This window comes from Eschrichtius robustus, chromosome 4 (assembly GCF_028021215.1).
Source record: "Eschrichtius robustus isolate mEscRob2 chromosome 4, mEscRob2.pri, whole genome shotgun sequence".
Lineage (NCBI taxonomy): Eukaryota > Metazoa > Chordata > Mammalia > Artiodactyla > Eschrichtiidae > Eschrichtius > Eschrichtius robustus.
The window spans coordinates 89,367,969-89,382,737 of NC_090827.1; the positions used below are offsets into that span (position 1 = coordinate 89,367,969).

Sequence of the window (14,769 nt, forward strand, 5' to 3'; positions counted from 1 at the left end):
ATCCTCAACCGAGAATGAGTAATATACACACCCTGAATTACTTTTTAAACTATATAACATTCTTAAATTTTAGCATTATTTATAAAAGCCAATTAGCTATCACTTCAAGCCAGAAAACCTGGGCATTATTAATTTTTCTTCAGTACAAAACTACCTTGTAACAACTCACAACTTGTTTGAAAGTCACTTCACTTTACTACTAGCTATGTTTCAGGAAGTGAAGATTCTGGTTAGGATGGGTAGTGCCCGTCTAGTAACTAGTGTTATCCGGTTTCTGTGTCTCCAGTTTATTACCACTTAAATGATAGGCAAAGCTTTATCTGTCTCATAAATAGGTATTTATAAAAATGTACTTTAACACTCTAAAAGCGCTGCATCATAACTAGAGATACCACCACCTATTATTTGTAAAGGGTCACAGAACGGCTAATGGGTTCTCCCACTATGAGTTTACTGCTCAACCAACCTGCCATACACCAAGAGCGAGCTCTGCGAAGGGGCTGGCAAAGAGAGGAGCCCGTGGGGCGCGAGGAAGGTGCCCCATTAACCCGCCGACCTGTGGAAGCTTTGAGAGCTGCATCATTCAAAACACACAAACACCTGGTACTCCGGGAGGGTATTATTCTATTACTGCCTTCTCAAACTGATGAGAACTCTAGAAATCCACTCCAATCCCTTCATCTTTGCGATAGCGGAATCGGCCCGGACTCGTAACGCTTAGTGATTCTGAAGGCGCCAATGTTCTAAAAATAAAACTTCAAGGAAATAAAAAGAACTTACGTTTAAAATTCAGACTCCGTGCTCGCTTCGGCAGCACATGTACTAAAATTCAGACTCCAAAACCTGCCCCTGGAAACCAGCGAGTTAAAAACAAAAGACAAGACATCCTCTAAGCGCACCAAGTTCAGCCTTCGGGAATCCTCAGTGCACTATCCCAGACAACCGAGCACAAACCTGTACCCGGGAGGCTGACGCGCGAGGTCCCGCCGCCGGGAAACACCTCGCGGTGAATCCGCGGCGTGCGGTGGGGGGACTTCGGGAGCCGGAGAAGCCCACGCGCCCGGCGTCGAGCCTCACTCTCCCCACCTGTGAAATGGGCGTGACGCCACTGGCCCGTTCGCCCCACGGGGAAGAAACGCTAATGAATGAGAACCACCTGGTGAACGACCCGGGCCGCCTTGGCCGCTCTCCGGCAGCGGTCCTCGGGCAGCGGGGCGCCCCCGCCGCGGTCGGGTTCCCCCCCCAAGGCCGCGGGCGCTCTCCGCGCTCCGCACTCCCCGCGGCCCGACGGTTACCAAGGTTCCCCAAGCCGCGCCCGCCCGGACGCCGGCTCCCGGGCCGTCAGCTACCGTAAAGGGCGCCGTCCCGACGCGGCCCCGACGCCGCCTACCTTGGCCACCCAGCTGAACAATGGTGACATCGCGGGCCGGGCGGAGGCTCGTCGCCCGCAGCTCCCGCTCACTCCCGCCGCCGACCCGAGGGGCGGCGGGCAGCCGGGGGCGGGCTCGGGGCGCGGCTGGGCCCGGGCATGGCTCCCCCCCGCGGCGGCGGCGGCGGCGGCAGCGGCGGCTGCGGCGGCGGCGAGCTCCTCCCCGCTCGTCACTGCCCCGAGAGGTCGCGCCCGCAGGGCTGCCCGGCCGAGAAAGGGAAGTGGGTGGGGAGAGTGGGGGAGGGGAGCGGAGGGGAGGGAGCGCGGCCGACCCCGCCCCCACCCCGCCCACCCCCCCACGCTCGGCTGGCGGCGGGAAGTTGGGACCCGCGGGGGTCGCCCTCCTCCGGGACGCTCCCGGCTGCGCGGCTACTGGGGGAGGAGTCGTAAGCCCTAACGGCTAGGGACGCGGCTTTCTAGGCCTCTGGGGTCCGTTTCGCCCAACTTTCAGAAAACTAGGAATTCCTCTCCTTGAGGTTCGGTAAAAGCCCCAGAGTTGGAGCAAACACAAAGCCCGCCCAGCGTTCCAGGGGTTACCGTCGCCCCCGCAGCGTTTCTTCCTAAACGCTCCGGATTGATGGTAACAAAAGGGCTAGTGTTCCCCTAACTCCTAATACCTTTATATAATCAAAGGTGGTTTTCTTGGAGCCAGAAAACTCAGCTGTTGAGACTAGAAAAGGGGCGGTGGAAAAAGAACCTTCAGTTCCTGCCAGCTGGGAGGTTTCAGCAACGTGAGAAATGTTGGTTTCACCAGTTTTCTTCTCTCCCAAGGCAAGATGATAAGCAGTGTAGTCAGTTTATAGGTACAGAGGTTAAGCTGAGTTTCGAACTCAGACACCCAAGAGTTGCACATTGGAAAAATAAAAAAGGCCAAAGGACACATTAATAACCGATGTGTAAATATATGTGTCATATGGAGCCACTCACTGAGTTCCTCAAGCCAAATAGCCACCCTAACCCCATAATTTTGCTTCTTTCCTCTTGTCATATTAATTGTGCCTTATCTTCATGACAGGCCAGTAGTAGGACATTTTAATGAAGTTCCCCAAATGCCTGGCATCTGAGTTAGGTGGGTATATTCATTATCTATTGCTGCATAACAAATTACCCCAAAACTATGAAGCTGGAAACAACAGTTTCTGTGGGTCAAAAATCCGGGGAGCATCTTAGCTGGTCCCTCTGACTCAAGGTCTGTTAGCCGGGGCTGCAGTCATCTCAAGACTGGGACTGAAGGATCCACTTTCAAGCTCATAGTTGTTCCCAGGATTCAGTTCCTTGCAGGCTCTTGGACTTAAGGCCTCAGTTTCTTCCTGCAGCATGTGGTTCTCCCCGTAGGGCTGCTCACAGTATGGCAGCCTGCATCCCCTAGCACAAGTGATCCAAGAAAAAGCACGTGTCCAAGAAGGAAGTCAATGGCTTTATAAACTAATCTCAGAAGTGACATCCCAAGACTTCTGCCCCATTCAGTCTAGTCCACACTCAAGGTAAGGGGATTACACAAGGACATAAATACCAAGAGAGGACCACGGTGGAGGGAGGGGTGTTATCTTTTTTTTCTCCTCCCAGGTAGGGTACATGGGAACAAGATAAAGGATAAAGGCATGGTGAAAGTCAAGAGTGATAGCATTCTAACAAAGCCTCCCTGGGTACTTGAAAAGGGCCTTCAGAGCATCTTAGGGAAGTGCTATTCTTTCATTCTTTTCAGCAGTGATGTTCCCAAAAGAAATTAAGAGGTGGAAAATGGGAGTGCATTTGCAGCCATTTAACCAAATCTTTCTCTGTTATCACATTACTTACCCAAGCAAGCGGAAGAGATAGAGGCTGAGAGCTCCATCAAAGTAAGAGCCTTTATGGCCACCACAGCCTCACTACTCAAAGTGTGATCCATGGACCAGCTGCCTTGGCATCACCTGGCAATTGTTAGAAATGCAGACTCTCAGACCCTGCCCTAATATCCCGTCCTACGGAGTCAGAACCTTCATTTTACCATGACTTCAGGTGGCTAGGATATACATAAAGTTTGAAATGCACTAGTATATGAGATTCACTAACATTGGCCTTAAAATAATGTAAGTGACCAACAGCCCCTGGAGAGAACAGCTAAAACTGTCCTTCATCCTTGCGATGGCATGAACTAGCTCAGCAGAGATAGACCTGGAGAACTACGGGGAATCAACATCGTTGTGATGGGAGTGGCTGGGCAGCTGAGGACCAGGCATGATAAGCTGGATGGATGACAAATGTCACCACACACCATCACTCCAATCCCTAGCCTGAGCTCTACGAAAATGCCCAGGACTGAGAAGCAACTCAGGGGAAAGGATGAGGAGAACTCGAAATGGACTACAGAAACCTGAATTACCTCCAACTGACTGAGATAAACTTTCTACTTCTTCAGCAGGAGGTAAGAAGGCAAAAAAGAGAAATTACATTAAATTTAGAAGGAAAATTGCACTTCTTGCAAAAAAAAAGTTTAAGACTAAATCCTGAATATGACAGTTACAATATGACAGGTGAAATAGGGACATCCAGGCTTCATTGTTTAAACCTGGACCCCTGGACTTCCCTGGTGGCGCAGTGGTTAAGAATCCTCCTGCCAATGCAGGGGACACGGGTTCGAGCCCTGGTCTGGGAAGATCCCACATGCCACGGAGCAACTAAGCCCGTGTGCCACAACTACTGAGCCTGCGCTCTAGAGCCCACGAGCCACAGCTACTGAGCCCACGTGCCACAACTACTGAAGCCCGCACGCCTAAAGCCCATGCTCCGCAACAAGAGAAGCCACCGCAATGACCGCAAAGAAGAGTAGCCCATGCTCATCGCAATTAGAGAAAAGCCGGCGCGCAGCAATGAAGACCCAACGCAGCCAAAAATTAATTAATTAATTAATTAAATAACTAAACCTGGACCCAATTCTCCATGTATATACACATCAATGTGGAGTCTCCTGCAGTTTCTGGTTTGCACTTGCCTAAACCTTACATGATTTTAGACTCAGGTCTCCATCTCCATCTGCTCCAGGTCTCCCTGCCTGATCTGGGCAGAATCACTCATTTAATGGGAACGTAAGAACCTTTCCAATGGGTGGACTTGATAGTAACGTCTGGGGCTCTAACACTAAATATTACATGAAAGTTCTTCATTCCCTGCCAACATGTAGCTTGCCAACAGAAATTCTATTATAATCTGGAAGTTCATTAAAGGGAAACTTTTACATCAGACAGTCTAACAGATCTCACATTCAAAACAATTTTCCTTAAAATCTATTTCTCCGATCTGAAAAATGTATCCTTCTCTAAGAAACTGTATATTCCCCCAGGGAAGGACTGTACGTAGAGGGGGCATGGGTAATTTTTAATAGCTCCCCATTGATTCTTTTTCAGCCAGAATCAAGAACGCTTACAGACAGAATAATCATTGCTCAAAGATGCTGATGGTTCCCAGCCCTGATTTTCTATCAGAGTTACCTGTGATGACAAGGCGAGTGGGTGAGGAAGGAGGGCAGATGATTTGGCTGCTCTGTGGCAGGGTGGAATGCTCAGAGACCTCAAAGAGCAGGTAGGTCATATAAATGTGTACAGAGGGCCAGGTGTGAGACAATAAGGAATGAATGAACTGTCGCGTGCATTCATGGAGAATGCATGCTCAATTATTAAAACACTCCACCCAGCCAAGCAAAATGTGTGAGCTTGGAGGAGTGTGTATCGTGTGTGTGTGTCTGTGTGTGAGAGAGAGAGAGAGTGAGGGGGGGCAGGGAGAGAGAGAGATTCTGATTATCAGCCAGGATTGAGAACCAACCGCTTGCATAGTTCTAGATCCCTTGTTTAAAAAAAAAAAAAAAAAAAAAAGTTGCTCTGTGGAGAGCAATAGGCTATCTGACTAGGACTGCAGAGATCTAAATAAGTAGGTTCTACAGAAAATCTGAGACTACTGTCTAAGTAACTTTAAAAGGAAGCTTTAATGTCTCACCATCAGTTTTCCTGAGACATTAAAGGAGGACTAAAAAGGGGGGGTAAACCCAGGAACTGGAAGAGGTGCTCGCTCATCTACTAAGCCTGATCATAACTCCCCAAATAAACTTGACACTCCTGCCCTTCTGTGTTCCTCCTTTGAAGAGGAGCAAGGGTCAAGGACAGCAATACCTCCTGAGAGTTCAGGAGATGCTGACAGGCAGCTCTCCACCAACTGAAATGTGGAGGGCGCAGAGGTAGGAAGCATGACCTCACTCTGCAACCTGTTCCTCCCCGCCACAAGACCTGGTTAAAAATAGAGCCATTGTGACACCAACTCCACAAGGAAACTCGAGACTTGGTTTCAAGTGAATCAGAACCACTTGGCACTTGGTAACTAGGATTCTGACAGCAGTTACAATGTGTTTTGTTTTGGCTTTTCTTCCCACATCACCATGCTATTCCGGGACACCAGCTAAGTGTCCTACAATTCAACTCAATTCTGACACTGTCTACCTGGAGATTGTATCAGATCCCAAAGAATAAGGGCTCAGTCCTACAAGACTGCCCTCCCTCCCAACTTCAGACACCAATCCCAAGTCCAGGGTGTCACCTGTGCCTCTGACCAACCGGTTCCAATGACCCCATCCTTGGGTTCAATTAATTTGCTAGAGTAGCTCACAGAACTCAGGGAAACATTTTACTTACTAGATCACCAGTTTATTATAAAAGGATATAACTCAGGAACAGCAGAATGAAAGAGATGCACAGGGCAAGTTATGGGGAACAAGGTGCGGCGGGGGGAACTTTCCATGCTCTTTCTCAAATACCACTCTCCTCAAATCTGCACCTGTTTACCAACCCCAAAGCTCTCCAAACCCCATCCTCTTGGGTTTTTATGGAGGCTTCATACATAGGCCTTTGGCGACTGAACTCACTCTCCAGCCCCTCTCCCTTCCAGCGGAGTTCAGGGGGTGGGACTGAAAGTTTCAACCTTCTAATCACAAGGTTGGTTCCCCTAGCAACCAACCTGCATGCTAAAGGGACCTAGGGGCTTTCCAAAAGTCAACTGATTAACATAACAAAAGACACCTTCATTGTTCTCTTCGCAGGAAATTCCAAGGGTTTTAGGAGCTCTGTGCCGGAAAAGGGGGACAAAGCCCAAAAATATATATCCTATTATAAATCACGATATCACAGCAACTGATCAAGAATCAGTTCATGAATATTCATTAGCACCTATTGTGTAAAGCAAACACGTGTCCTAGCAAGGAATAGCAAAGATGATCAGACCTGAAGCATAGGCACACAGCGTAGGAGGGAAGAGTGGAAAGTGCCAAGAGAAGGGCCCAGGTGAAGCTCCACTGAGTCCCAAAGGAACGAAAGATAACTTCCGGCTGCAAAGGAAGAGCCAGCATCCTGGCTGGAAGACATCAGGACTTTTACAGATGGAGATGAGGGAGTGGGTTTTCCAGGAAGAAGGACCAGCTGGCATGAAGGATTGGTGCTCACCTCTGAAAATCGAGCCTTACCAGGACAGATAGAATAGAAATCAGAGCTCACATTGCAGAGAGAGCGTTTTAGTAAATGGTAGTTTGGGGGGTGTGCAGTCATCCCTCACTGGCATAAAAATTTGTTTCCAGAAAAAATATTTTTTTTAAATATTTATTTATTTATTTGGTTGCACCGGGTCTTAGTTGCGGCAGGCAGGCTCCTCAGCTGTGGCATGAGAACTCTTAGTTGCGGCATGCACATGGGATCTAGTTCCCTGACCAGGGATCGAACCCCGGCCCCCTGCATTGGGAGCATGGAGTCTTATCCACTGCACCACAAGGGAAGTCCCCAGAAAAAATATTTGCTGAGATACTATCAAATCCAGAAAAGTCATGAAAAAAGTCCCTCTGTATGAATTGAAAACATATGTCCATGAAAACAATTGTAATGAATGTTCACAATAGCATTATCCATAATGGCTAAAAAGTGGAAACAACCCAAATGTCCATCGACTGATGAATGGATAGTGTACCCACACAACAGAGTATTATTTGGTCATAAAAAGTGATAAAGTACCAATGCATGCTACAACGTAAATGGACCTTGAAAACAGTATGCTAAGTGAAAGAAGCCAGACACAAAATACTATATATTGTATAGTTCCATTTATAAGAAATATCCAGAATAGACAAATCGAAAGAGAAAGAAAGATTCGCAGTTTCCAGGGATTAGGGAGCAGGAAACATGGAGAGTGACTGCTAAAGAGTATGAGGTTTCTTTTAGAGGTGATGAAAATATTTTGGAATTAGATAGTGGTTATGTTATGGTTACAAAACTTTGTGAATATACTAAACCCCCAAATTTCATGGCATGTGAATTATATCTCAATTTTTAAAATCCCTCTATGTGATGATGGTTTAATGACTTTACATAAATTATCTCCCTAAGCTTGTATAACAATGGAACCCACACTTCAAAGGGCTAGTTTCAGGATTAAATGGGATGCATATAAAGCACTCAGACTGAATCCTTGCACACAGTAGGTGCTTAGGAAATGTTAGCGGATGTTAGCTATAGGAGAAGGAGGAGGATGAGGAGGGGGAGGAGGGGAAGGGGAAGAAGAAGGAGAAGGAGAAGGAGAAGGAGAAGAAGAAGAAGGAGAAGGAGAAGAAACTTCAGTAGCAGCAGTAGCAGTGATTGTTGTAGGTTGATGATGGGTATGTGTGATGGTTAACCTTCATGTGTCACTAAGGGCTGCCCAGATAGCTGGTCAACATTATTTCTGGTGTGTCTGTGAGGGTATCTCTGGAAGAGATTAGCATTTGAACTGGTCAACTGAGTAAAGAAGATCGCCCTCATCAATGTTTGGTGGACATTATCCAATCCATTGAGGTTCTGAATAGAACAAAAAGGTGGAGGAAGAGAGAATGCGCTCTCTCTCTCTCTCTCTCTCTCTTTCTGCTTGAGCTGAGACCGCCATCTTCTCCTGCCATCAGACATCAGTGCTCCTGGTTCTCAGGCCTTTAGATTCAGACCAGGACTTACACCATCAGCCCTCCCGATTCTCAAGCCTTCAGACTTATACTGAAATACACCACTGGCTTTCCTGGTTGTCCAGCTTGCAGACGGCAGATCATGGGACTTCTTGGTCTCCATAACCACGTGAGCCAATTACTATAATAAATCTCCTCTTATATATCTCTCTCTAATATATCCTATTGGTTCTGGTTTTCTGGAGACTCCTAATACAGTATGACTATTATAAATACAGAAACAGAACAGAAGTGATGGGCTGGAGATCTCAAGTTCATGGCTGGGTTTATAGACAAACAGTTGAGAGCAAAGAAGAGACTGTGTGTTAGCCAAAACTAATTCTGGCACGGGTGGGCCCCCCGACATATCTCAATATTTTCCTCTCCCTTTTTATGGGTTGCTATGTCTAGCGGTATGACTGTGCCCCATTTGTTACTTTCACTCTATAAGCCATGCCGTGAATTATCCAAGTTTCGCTGGTATATTCCTGCCATTCCGGGCAGAGGCTTGGTGTGCACAAGCATTACTAGCCTGTCACACTTTCAGAGAGTTCAGATGTTCCTCCCTAAGAAATGGGTCCTGCTCACTCACACTGCTAATCTCGCTTTTCTCTTCCCCACACACACTGTGTCTCATTACCTGTCTACATCTCTTGCTTTCTCTCAAGCACACACGTGTACTCACATTTTAAATGATGCCAGATTCAAAATGGAGGCTTCGGGTGGCAAGACTATTTGAAGACCAACCTGAGAGCAAAGGATGCTCAATAAATTGGTGAATAAGTGAAAGTACAGAGTGGAAAGATAAATTTTGTGAAGACTTATTTGGAGGTAGACAATAAATTCAGGGAATTAGCTGAAGAACACTCTACTTTGATAGAGCTGTGTCAACGTTTAAATTAAGGTCTCTGATGTCATGTTTGCATTTTGTGCATCAAGTTGTAGTTTGTTAGCCAGAATAACAGTGAACAAATTTAACAAGAACATTTTTAGTGTTCTCAAGCTCCAGCCACCTTCACTACATTGCAATATTAAAAGCTGGCTGGGAATTCCCTGGTGGTCCAGTGGTTAGGACTCGGCGCTTTCACTGCCAAGGACCCAGGTTCAATTCCCTGGTCAGGGAACTAAGGTCCCGCAAGTGGTGAGGCACAGCCAAAATAAATAAATAAATAAAAACTGGATGAAGCCCAGCTAGAAATCCTGAGAAGTCTCTGCAGTGTAAAAAGGGAGCCATGGAACTTGTAACTCTAGAGCTCTAGAGGGAACCAGAGAGTAACAAATCCCCCCAAAAATAAAGTTCACACCAGTGAACATTTTGGGGATGGCTTTTTTTCTCTCTGCACTCAGCAGTCTTATTAGAACAGAAATTTACTTTATGACACAAACTTCTCTCTTCAGTAGAAATAACAATCAATTCGTTTCACTGTGACATTTCAAAAGCAGCTAAATTAATATATTTTGCTATTGAAATATCTGTTCTCATCTCAATATTTTGCTTAATATACACAGCAACTGTGTTCACTTTTTAGCTGGTAAGACATTCCAAAAATAGAAACAGTGTTTTTCTATTTTTAGCTCAGTCTATAAAGTTTAAGCAAATAATCTTTCCAAAGTATTGCACACACACGTTTCAAATTCATGGAAAAACCCAGTGGCAGTGAGCTCATAAAAGAAAACACAGTGAAAATTTGGAGTCAAAAGATTTTTGATATCCTCACCCTGTGTTAAAACTAAACAGAGATGCTTAGCTTTCAACGCAGATATTTTAATTATAATTTCTAATAGGAACATGAAAAACACCACTTAGCGTAGCACTAATTTCACCAGAAAATAACTTTTTTTTTCCTACACTGAAAGTTATGTTTTTTCTTAAAAAATTAGACTGAAAAATGTCAATTCCTGTTTCCTGGTCAAATCTATTAGTGAATAAAAATCAGACCAAAGCTTCCTTTTCCCCTTCTTTCATACTAAATCAGAATTTCCTTTTTTCCCCCCAAAAAGGTGGTCTAGTTTACCCTTCATTAGAGTGATTTCTCACTTCTAAAACAATTTATTTGTTCAATTTCATCCAGTTCTTTAAATGTGTTATGTTTCAATCCAGCAATCGCACTCCTTGTTATTTACCCAATTGAGTTGAAAATTTATGTCCACACAAAAACCTGCACACCGCTGTTTATAGCATCTTCATTCATGATTACCAAAACTTGGAATAGGGCTCCCTGGTGGCGCAGTGGTTAGGAATCTGCCTGCCAATGCAGGGGACACGGGTTCGAGCCCTGGTCTGGGAAGATCCCACATGCTGCGGAGCAGCTGGGCCCGTGAGCCACAACTACTGAGCCTGCGCGTCTGGAGCCTGTGCTCCGCAACAAGAGAGGCCGCGATAGTGAGAGGCCTGCGCACTGCAATGAAGAGTGGCCCCCGCTTGCCGCAACTAGAGAAAGCCCTCGCGCAGAAACGAAGACCCAACACAGCCAAAAATAAATAAATTAATTAATTAATTAAAAAAAAAAAAACTTGGAATAAACCAAGACGTCCTTTAGGAGGTGAATGGATAAACTGTGGTACATAGAGACAATGGAATATGATTCAGTGCTAAAAGAGAAATGAGTGATCAAGCCATGAAAAGACATGGAGGAACCTTAAGTGTACATTACTAAGTGAAAGAAGTCAATCTGAAAACACTACACACTGCATGATTCCAGCTATATATGGCATTCTGGAAAAGGCAAAACTATGGAGACAGTAAAAAGATCAGTGGTTGCCTGGGGTTGGGGGTGGGAGAGAAGGGATGAGTAGGCAGAGCACAGAGGACTTTTAGGGCAGTGACAGTACTCTGTATGGTATAATGATGGATACATATCCATCATTATGGATGTATGTATGGATATACATACATTTGTCCAAACCCATACAATGTACGACACCAAGAGTGAATCCTAATGTAAACTATGGACTTTGGGTGATAATGATGTGTCAGTGAAGGTTTGCCAACTGTTACAAATGTACCATTCTGGTGAGGGATAGGGATGTTGATAACGCGGCAGGCTATGCATTTGTTGGGGGGGCGGGATATATGGGAAATACCTTCTGCTCAATTTCGCTGTGAACCTAAAACTGCTCTTAAGAAACCCTTGAAAAAAACCAAGTTTTAAACATCAGTGGAACTCTCTGTCAATGCTCTCGGTATTTTGCGCGTGTGCTTCCGTATTTTGCATCAGAACTGCACAGCAAGCACCCAGAAAGGGGCAGAGTGACTCTTCCATGTCGGATACCTGTGCCTGGTACAGAGCCATGCACTCTGCACAGTCATGCAAAACAGTTCGTATCTGTTTCCTCACCAGAGCTTGAGATTCCGATAAAAAGTCCACCAAGCCATGTACACTCACACCTCCCCAAGAGGCGTGTGCCTGACTCTGCTCGGCACAATGCTCAGGTGCACCGAACGAGTATACTTTCCGGAAGCTAAGATCCACGTGCTATGTTCTTAGGTCCATGCCCCTCTAAAAACTTTAAGATAAAAAGTCTCTCTGGGCTCACTGCTTAGCAAAGGAATGCATAGGTTATAAAATAAACCAGCACCTGCTTCCTGGTCTCTCTACACAGCTGGAGAAGGTACATAACTTATGTTGGCTTTGACAGGATATGCAAAGGCTGAGAAGATACAAGAAGGAGGAAATGGCTTTTCTTTTCCATTTGTGTTGGAATCACCTTTTGTTTCTTGCTTATAAGTGGAGAAGCCTGAACACGGCTCTCCTCACCTGGAGTTTTTCAAACATGGTAGAGGTTATGCTCTGAGTGAGGTGAAAATAAATTCAACCTTCAGGTGATGGTCAGAATTTATCTGAAGTGGCCAGATTGATTTGCACCCAGCCCTTTGGAGCCTTTCTCTCTGCGGAGGCAGCGTGGCTTCAGAGACAGCCCAGGAGGAACAGGGGGCTGGGCATCCAGGTGGGCACAGCTAGCTTCTACTTGCCCACGACTAGCTGTGTGACCTCAGGCGGCTCATGTTGCATCTCTGGACCTGTTTTCACCTTGTAAATTTTGGAGGTTAGACTCATGATCTCCAAGGTCCCTTCCAACCTTCCCTCAGGAACGCTATGGAATATGTACTAAATTAAATGCCCATGATGAGTTTGTTCCTGGCAGCCTTAGCTCAGGGTCAAGGTAGAAATAAAACATACCTGCTCCCCAGTCTCAAGGTCACAAGGGTGCCAACTTGGAACTTTTCCAACCTACAGTTGGTTTCTTGCCTCAGGGGGAAAGATGACAAGAACAAATGCCTACAGTACAGTGGAGGGGTCACCTGCCTCCTGTTTGAGGTACTCCTTCTCCAAGATCGAGGGTCAGGAAGGAACAACATCCACTGAGCACGTATTACACGCCAAGTGCTTTCATATATTCTCATTAATGCTCGCAACTCCAAAGCCATGGGGGCTGGACCTCCCAGAGCCCTGGGGGTCAGACCCCTCCCTGCAAAGCTGTAGGGGCAGAACTTCTGCCCCACTGTGTCCAGAAGGTGGGACCTGTGCCCCAGTGGGGCTGACGGGCAGAGAATCAAGCCAAAGAGGATTATTCTAAAGCCTTAAGATCTCATGGAGTTTGCCTTGTAGTTTCGACTTACTTGGGCCCTATCACCTTCTTCTCTCTTGATTTCTCTCTTTTGGAATAGGATTGTCTATCCTATACCTGGCCCACCATTGTACTCCAGAAATACGTAACTTGTTTGATTTCACAGGTTCACAGCTAGAGAGAATTTGCCTCAGGTTGAATCATATCTTGACTCTCACCCATACCTGATTTAGATGATATTTAGACGAGGCTTTGGACTTTAGACTTTTGAGTTGATGGTGGGATGTAATGAATGTATTTTGCATATAAGAAAGACATGAATTTGGGGGGATCAGAGACAGAATGTTATAGAATGAATGTTCGCATCCTCCCAAAATTCCTATGTTAAAACCCAATCCCAGACTTCCCTGGTGGCACAGTGGTTAAGAATCTGCCAGCCAATGCAGGGGGCATGGGTTCCAGCCCTGGTCTGGGAAGACCCCACATGCCGTGGAGCAAGTAAGCCCGTGCACCACAACTACTGAGCCTGTACTCAAGAGCCAGCGAGCCACAACTAATGAGCCCTCACGCCACAACTACTGAAGCCCGCATGCCTAGAGCCCGTGCTCCGCAAAAAGAGAAGCCACCTCAATGAGAAGCCCGCACACCACAACAAAGAGTAGCCCCCGCTCACCGCAACTAGAGAAAGCCCACGCGCAGCAACGAAGACCCAACACAGCCAAAAATAAATAAATAAATAAATTTATTTAAAAAAAAAAAAAAACCAATCCCCCAGGGCCTTTGGGGATGATTAGGTCATGAAGGTGAAGCCCTCATGAATGGGATTAATGCCCTTATAAAAGAGACCCCAGAGAGATCTTTCTTCCCTTCCACCATGTGAGGATACAGCAAAAAGACAGCCGTCTATGAACGAGGAAGCCGAATCTGCCAGCACCTTGATCTGGGACTTCCCAGCCTCCAGAACTGTGAGAAATAAATTGCTGCTGTTTATAAGCAACCCAGTCTGCGTGTGTGTGTATACATATACATATATATATTTTTTTGTACATTTTTGTTATAGCATCTCAAACAGACTGACAAGTACTAATAATAGTAATAGAACATGATGTGTATTGAGTGCTTACTGTCTACCTGACACTGCTAACACCAGCAAACCTTTGAATTGCGCTCTTTAGGGATCAGGCATTTGTTCTAAGCATTAACAATGCATGAGGCTGGGACCCGGATTACCCTGTTTAGGATGGGGAAACTGAAGGGGCAGAACCAGGATTCGGGCTCAAGCACTATATCAACTTAACCACTTTACTACCCTAAATATCTCAAAACTCTGCTGCAAGCTGTTATTTATTATTTTGCAAGCAAGGAAGCAGAGGTTGAGCAACATAAAATCAGTCATTCACCCAAGGTCTTCCTTGGGTAGAGCTGAGGCTCTCTCTGCAATGTCAGAAAAGCAAACGGCCCTAAGTGCTATCAACACAGAGCTTTGTGCTCTAAGATTTCAGGTACCTGGTCTGGCCAGGAGAGGTTCTCGAGACAGCCACCAGATTGCAGCCAACAGCGGGCTCTGTCAGGGCAGAAGTTCTGCCTCTCTCTTAGAGCCAGGGGCTGAGCCAGTGCCAGCTAGACTAGATGGATGTGAGCTTGAAATGGTAGCAAATTTTAATGAATCAACAAATGAATAAGAGAGAAAGGGAAGGGAAAAAAGCTAGTTCTCTTTGAGGCTAAGGCAGCAGGGCCCTTCCCAAGGGTCCAGCTGGGCCAGGGGCTAGGAAGAAGGAAGTGAGGCTGCAGCAGG

General features: G+C 46.1%; 1 protein-coding gene across 5 annotated transcripts in view; it reads right to left on the reverse strand.

The window, feature by feature from the left end:
* The window catches only part of TBC1D1 (TBC1 domain family member 1), a 221,745-nt gene that overhangs the window by 138,032 nt on the left and 68,944 nt on the right, over nt 1–14,769 (reverse strand). Inside the window, exon 1 of one of the 5 annotated variants that reach the window (XM_068543118.1) lies at nt 1,391–1,491. The exons of the other annotated variants lie outside the window; for them this stretch is intronic. Within the exon in view, the coding sequence (XP_068399219.1) occupies nt 1,391–1,420 (30 nt within the window). The 5' untranslated portion in view covers nt 1,421–1,491. Of the gene's footprint in view, nt 1–1,390; nt 1,492–14,769 lie in introns of those variants that run through there. 5 annotated transcript variants of the gene reach the window in all.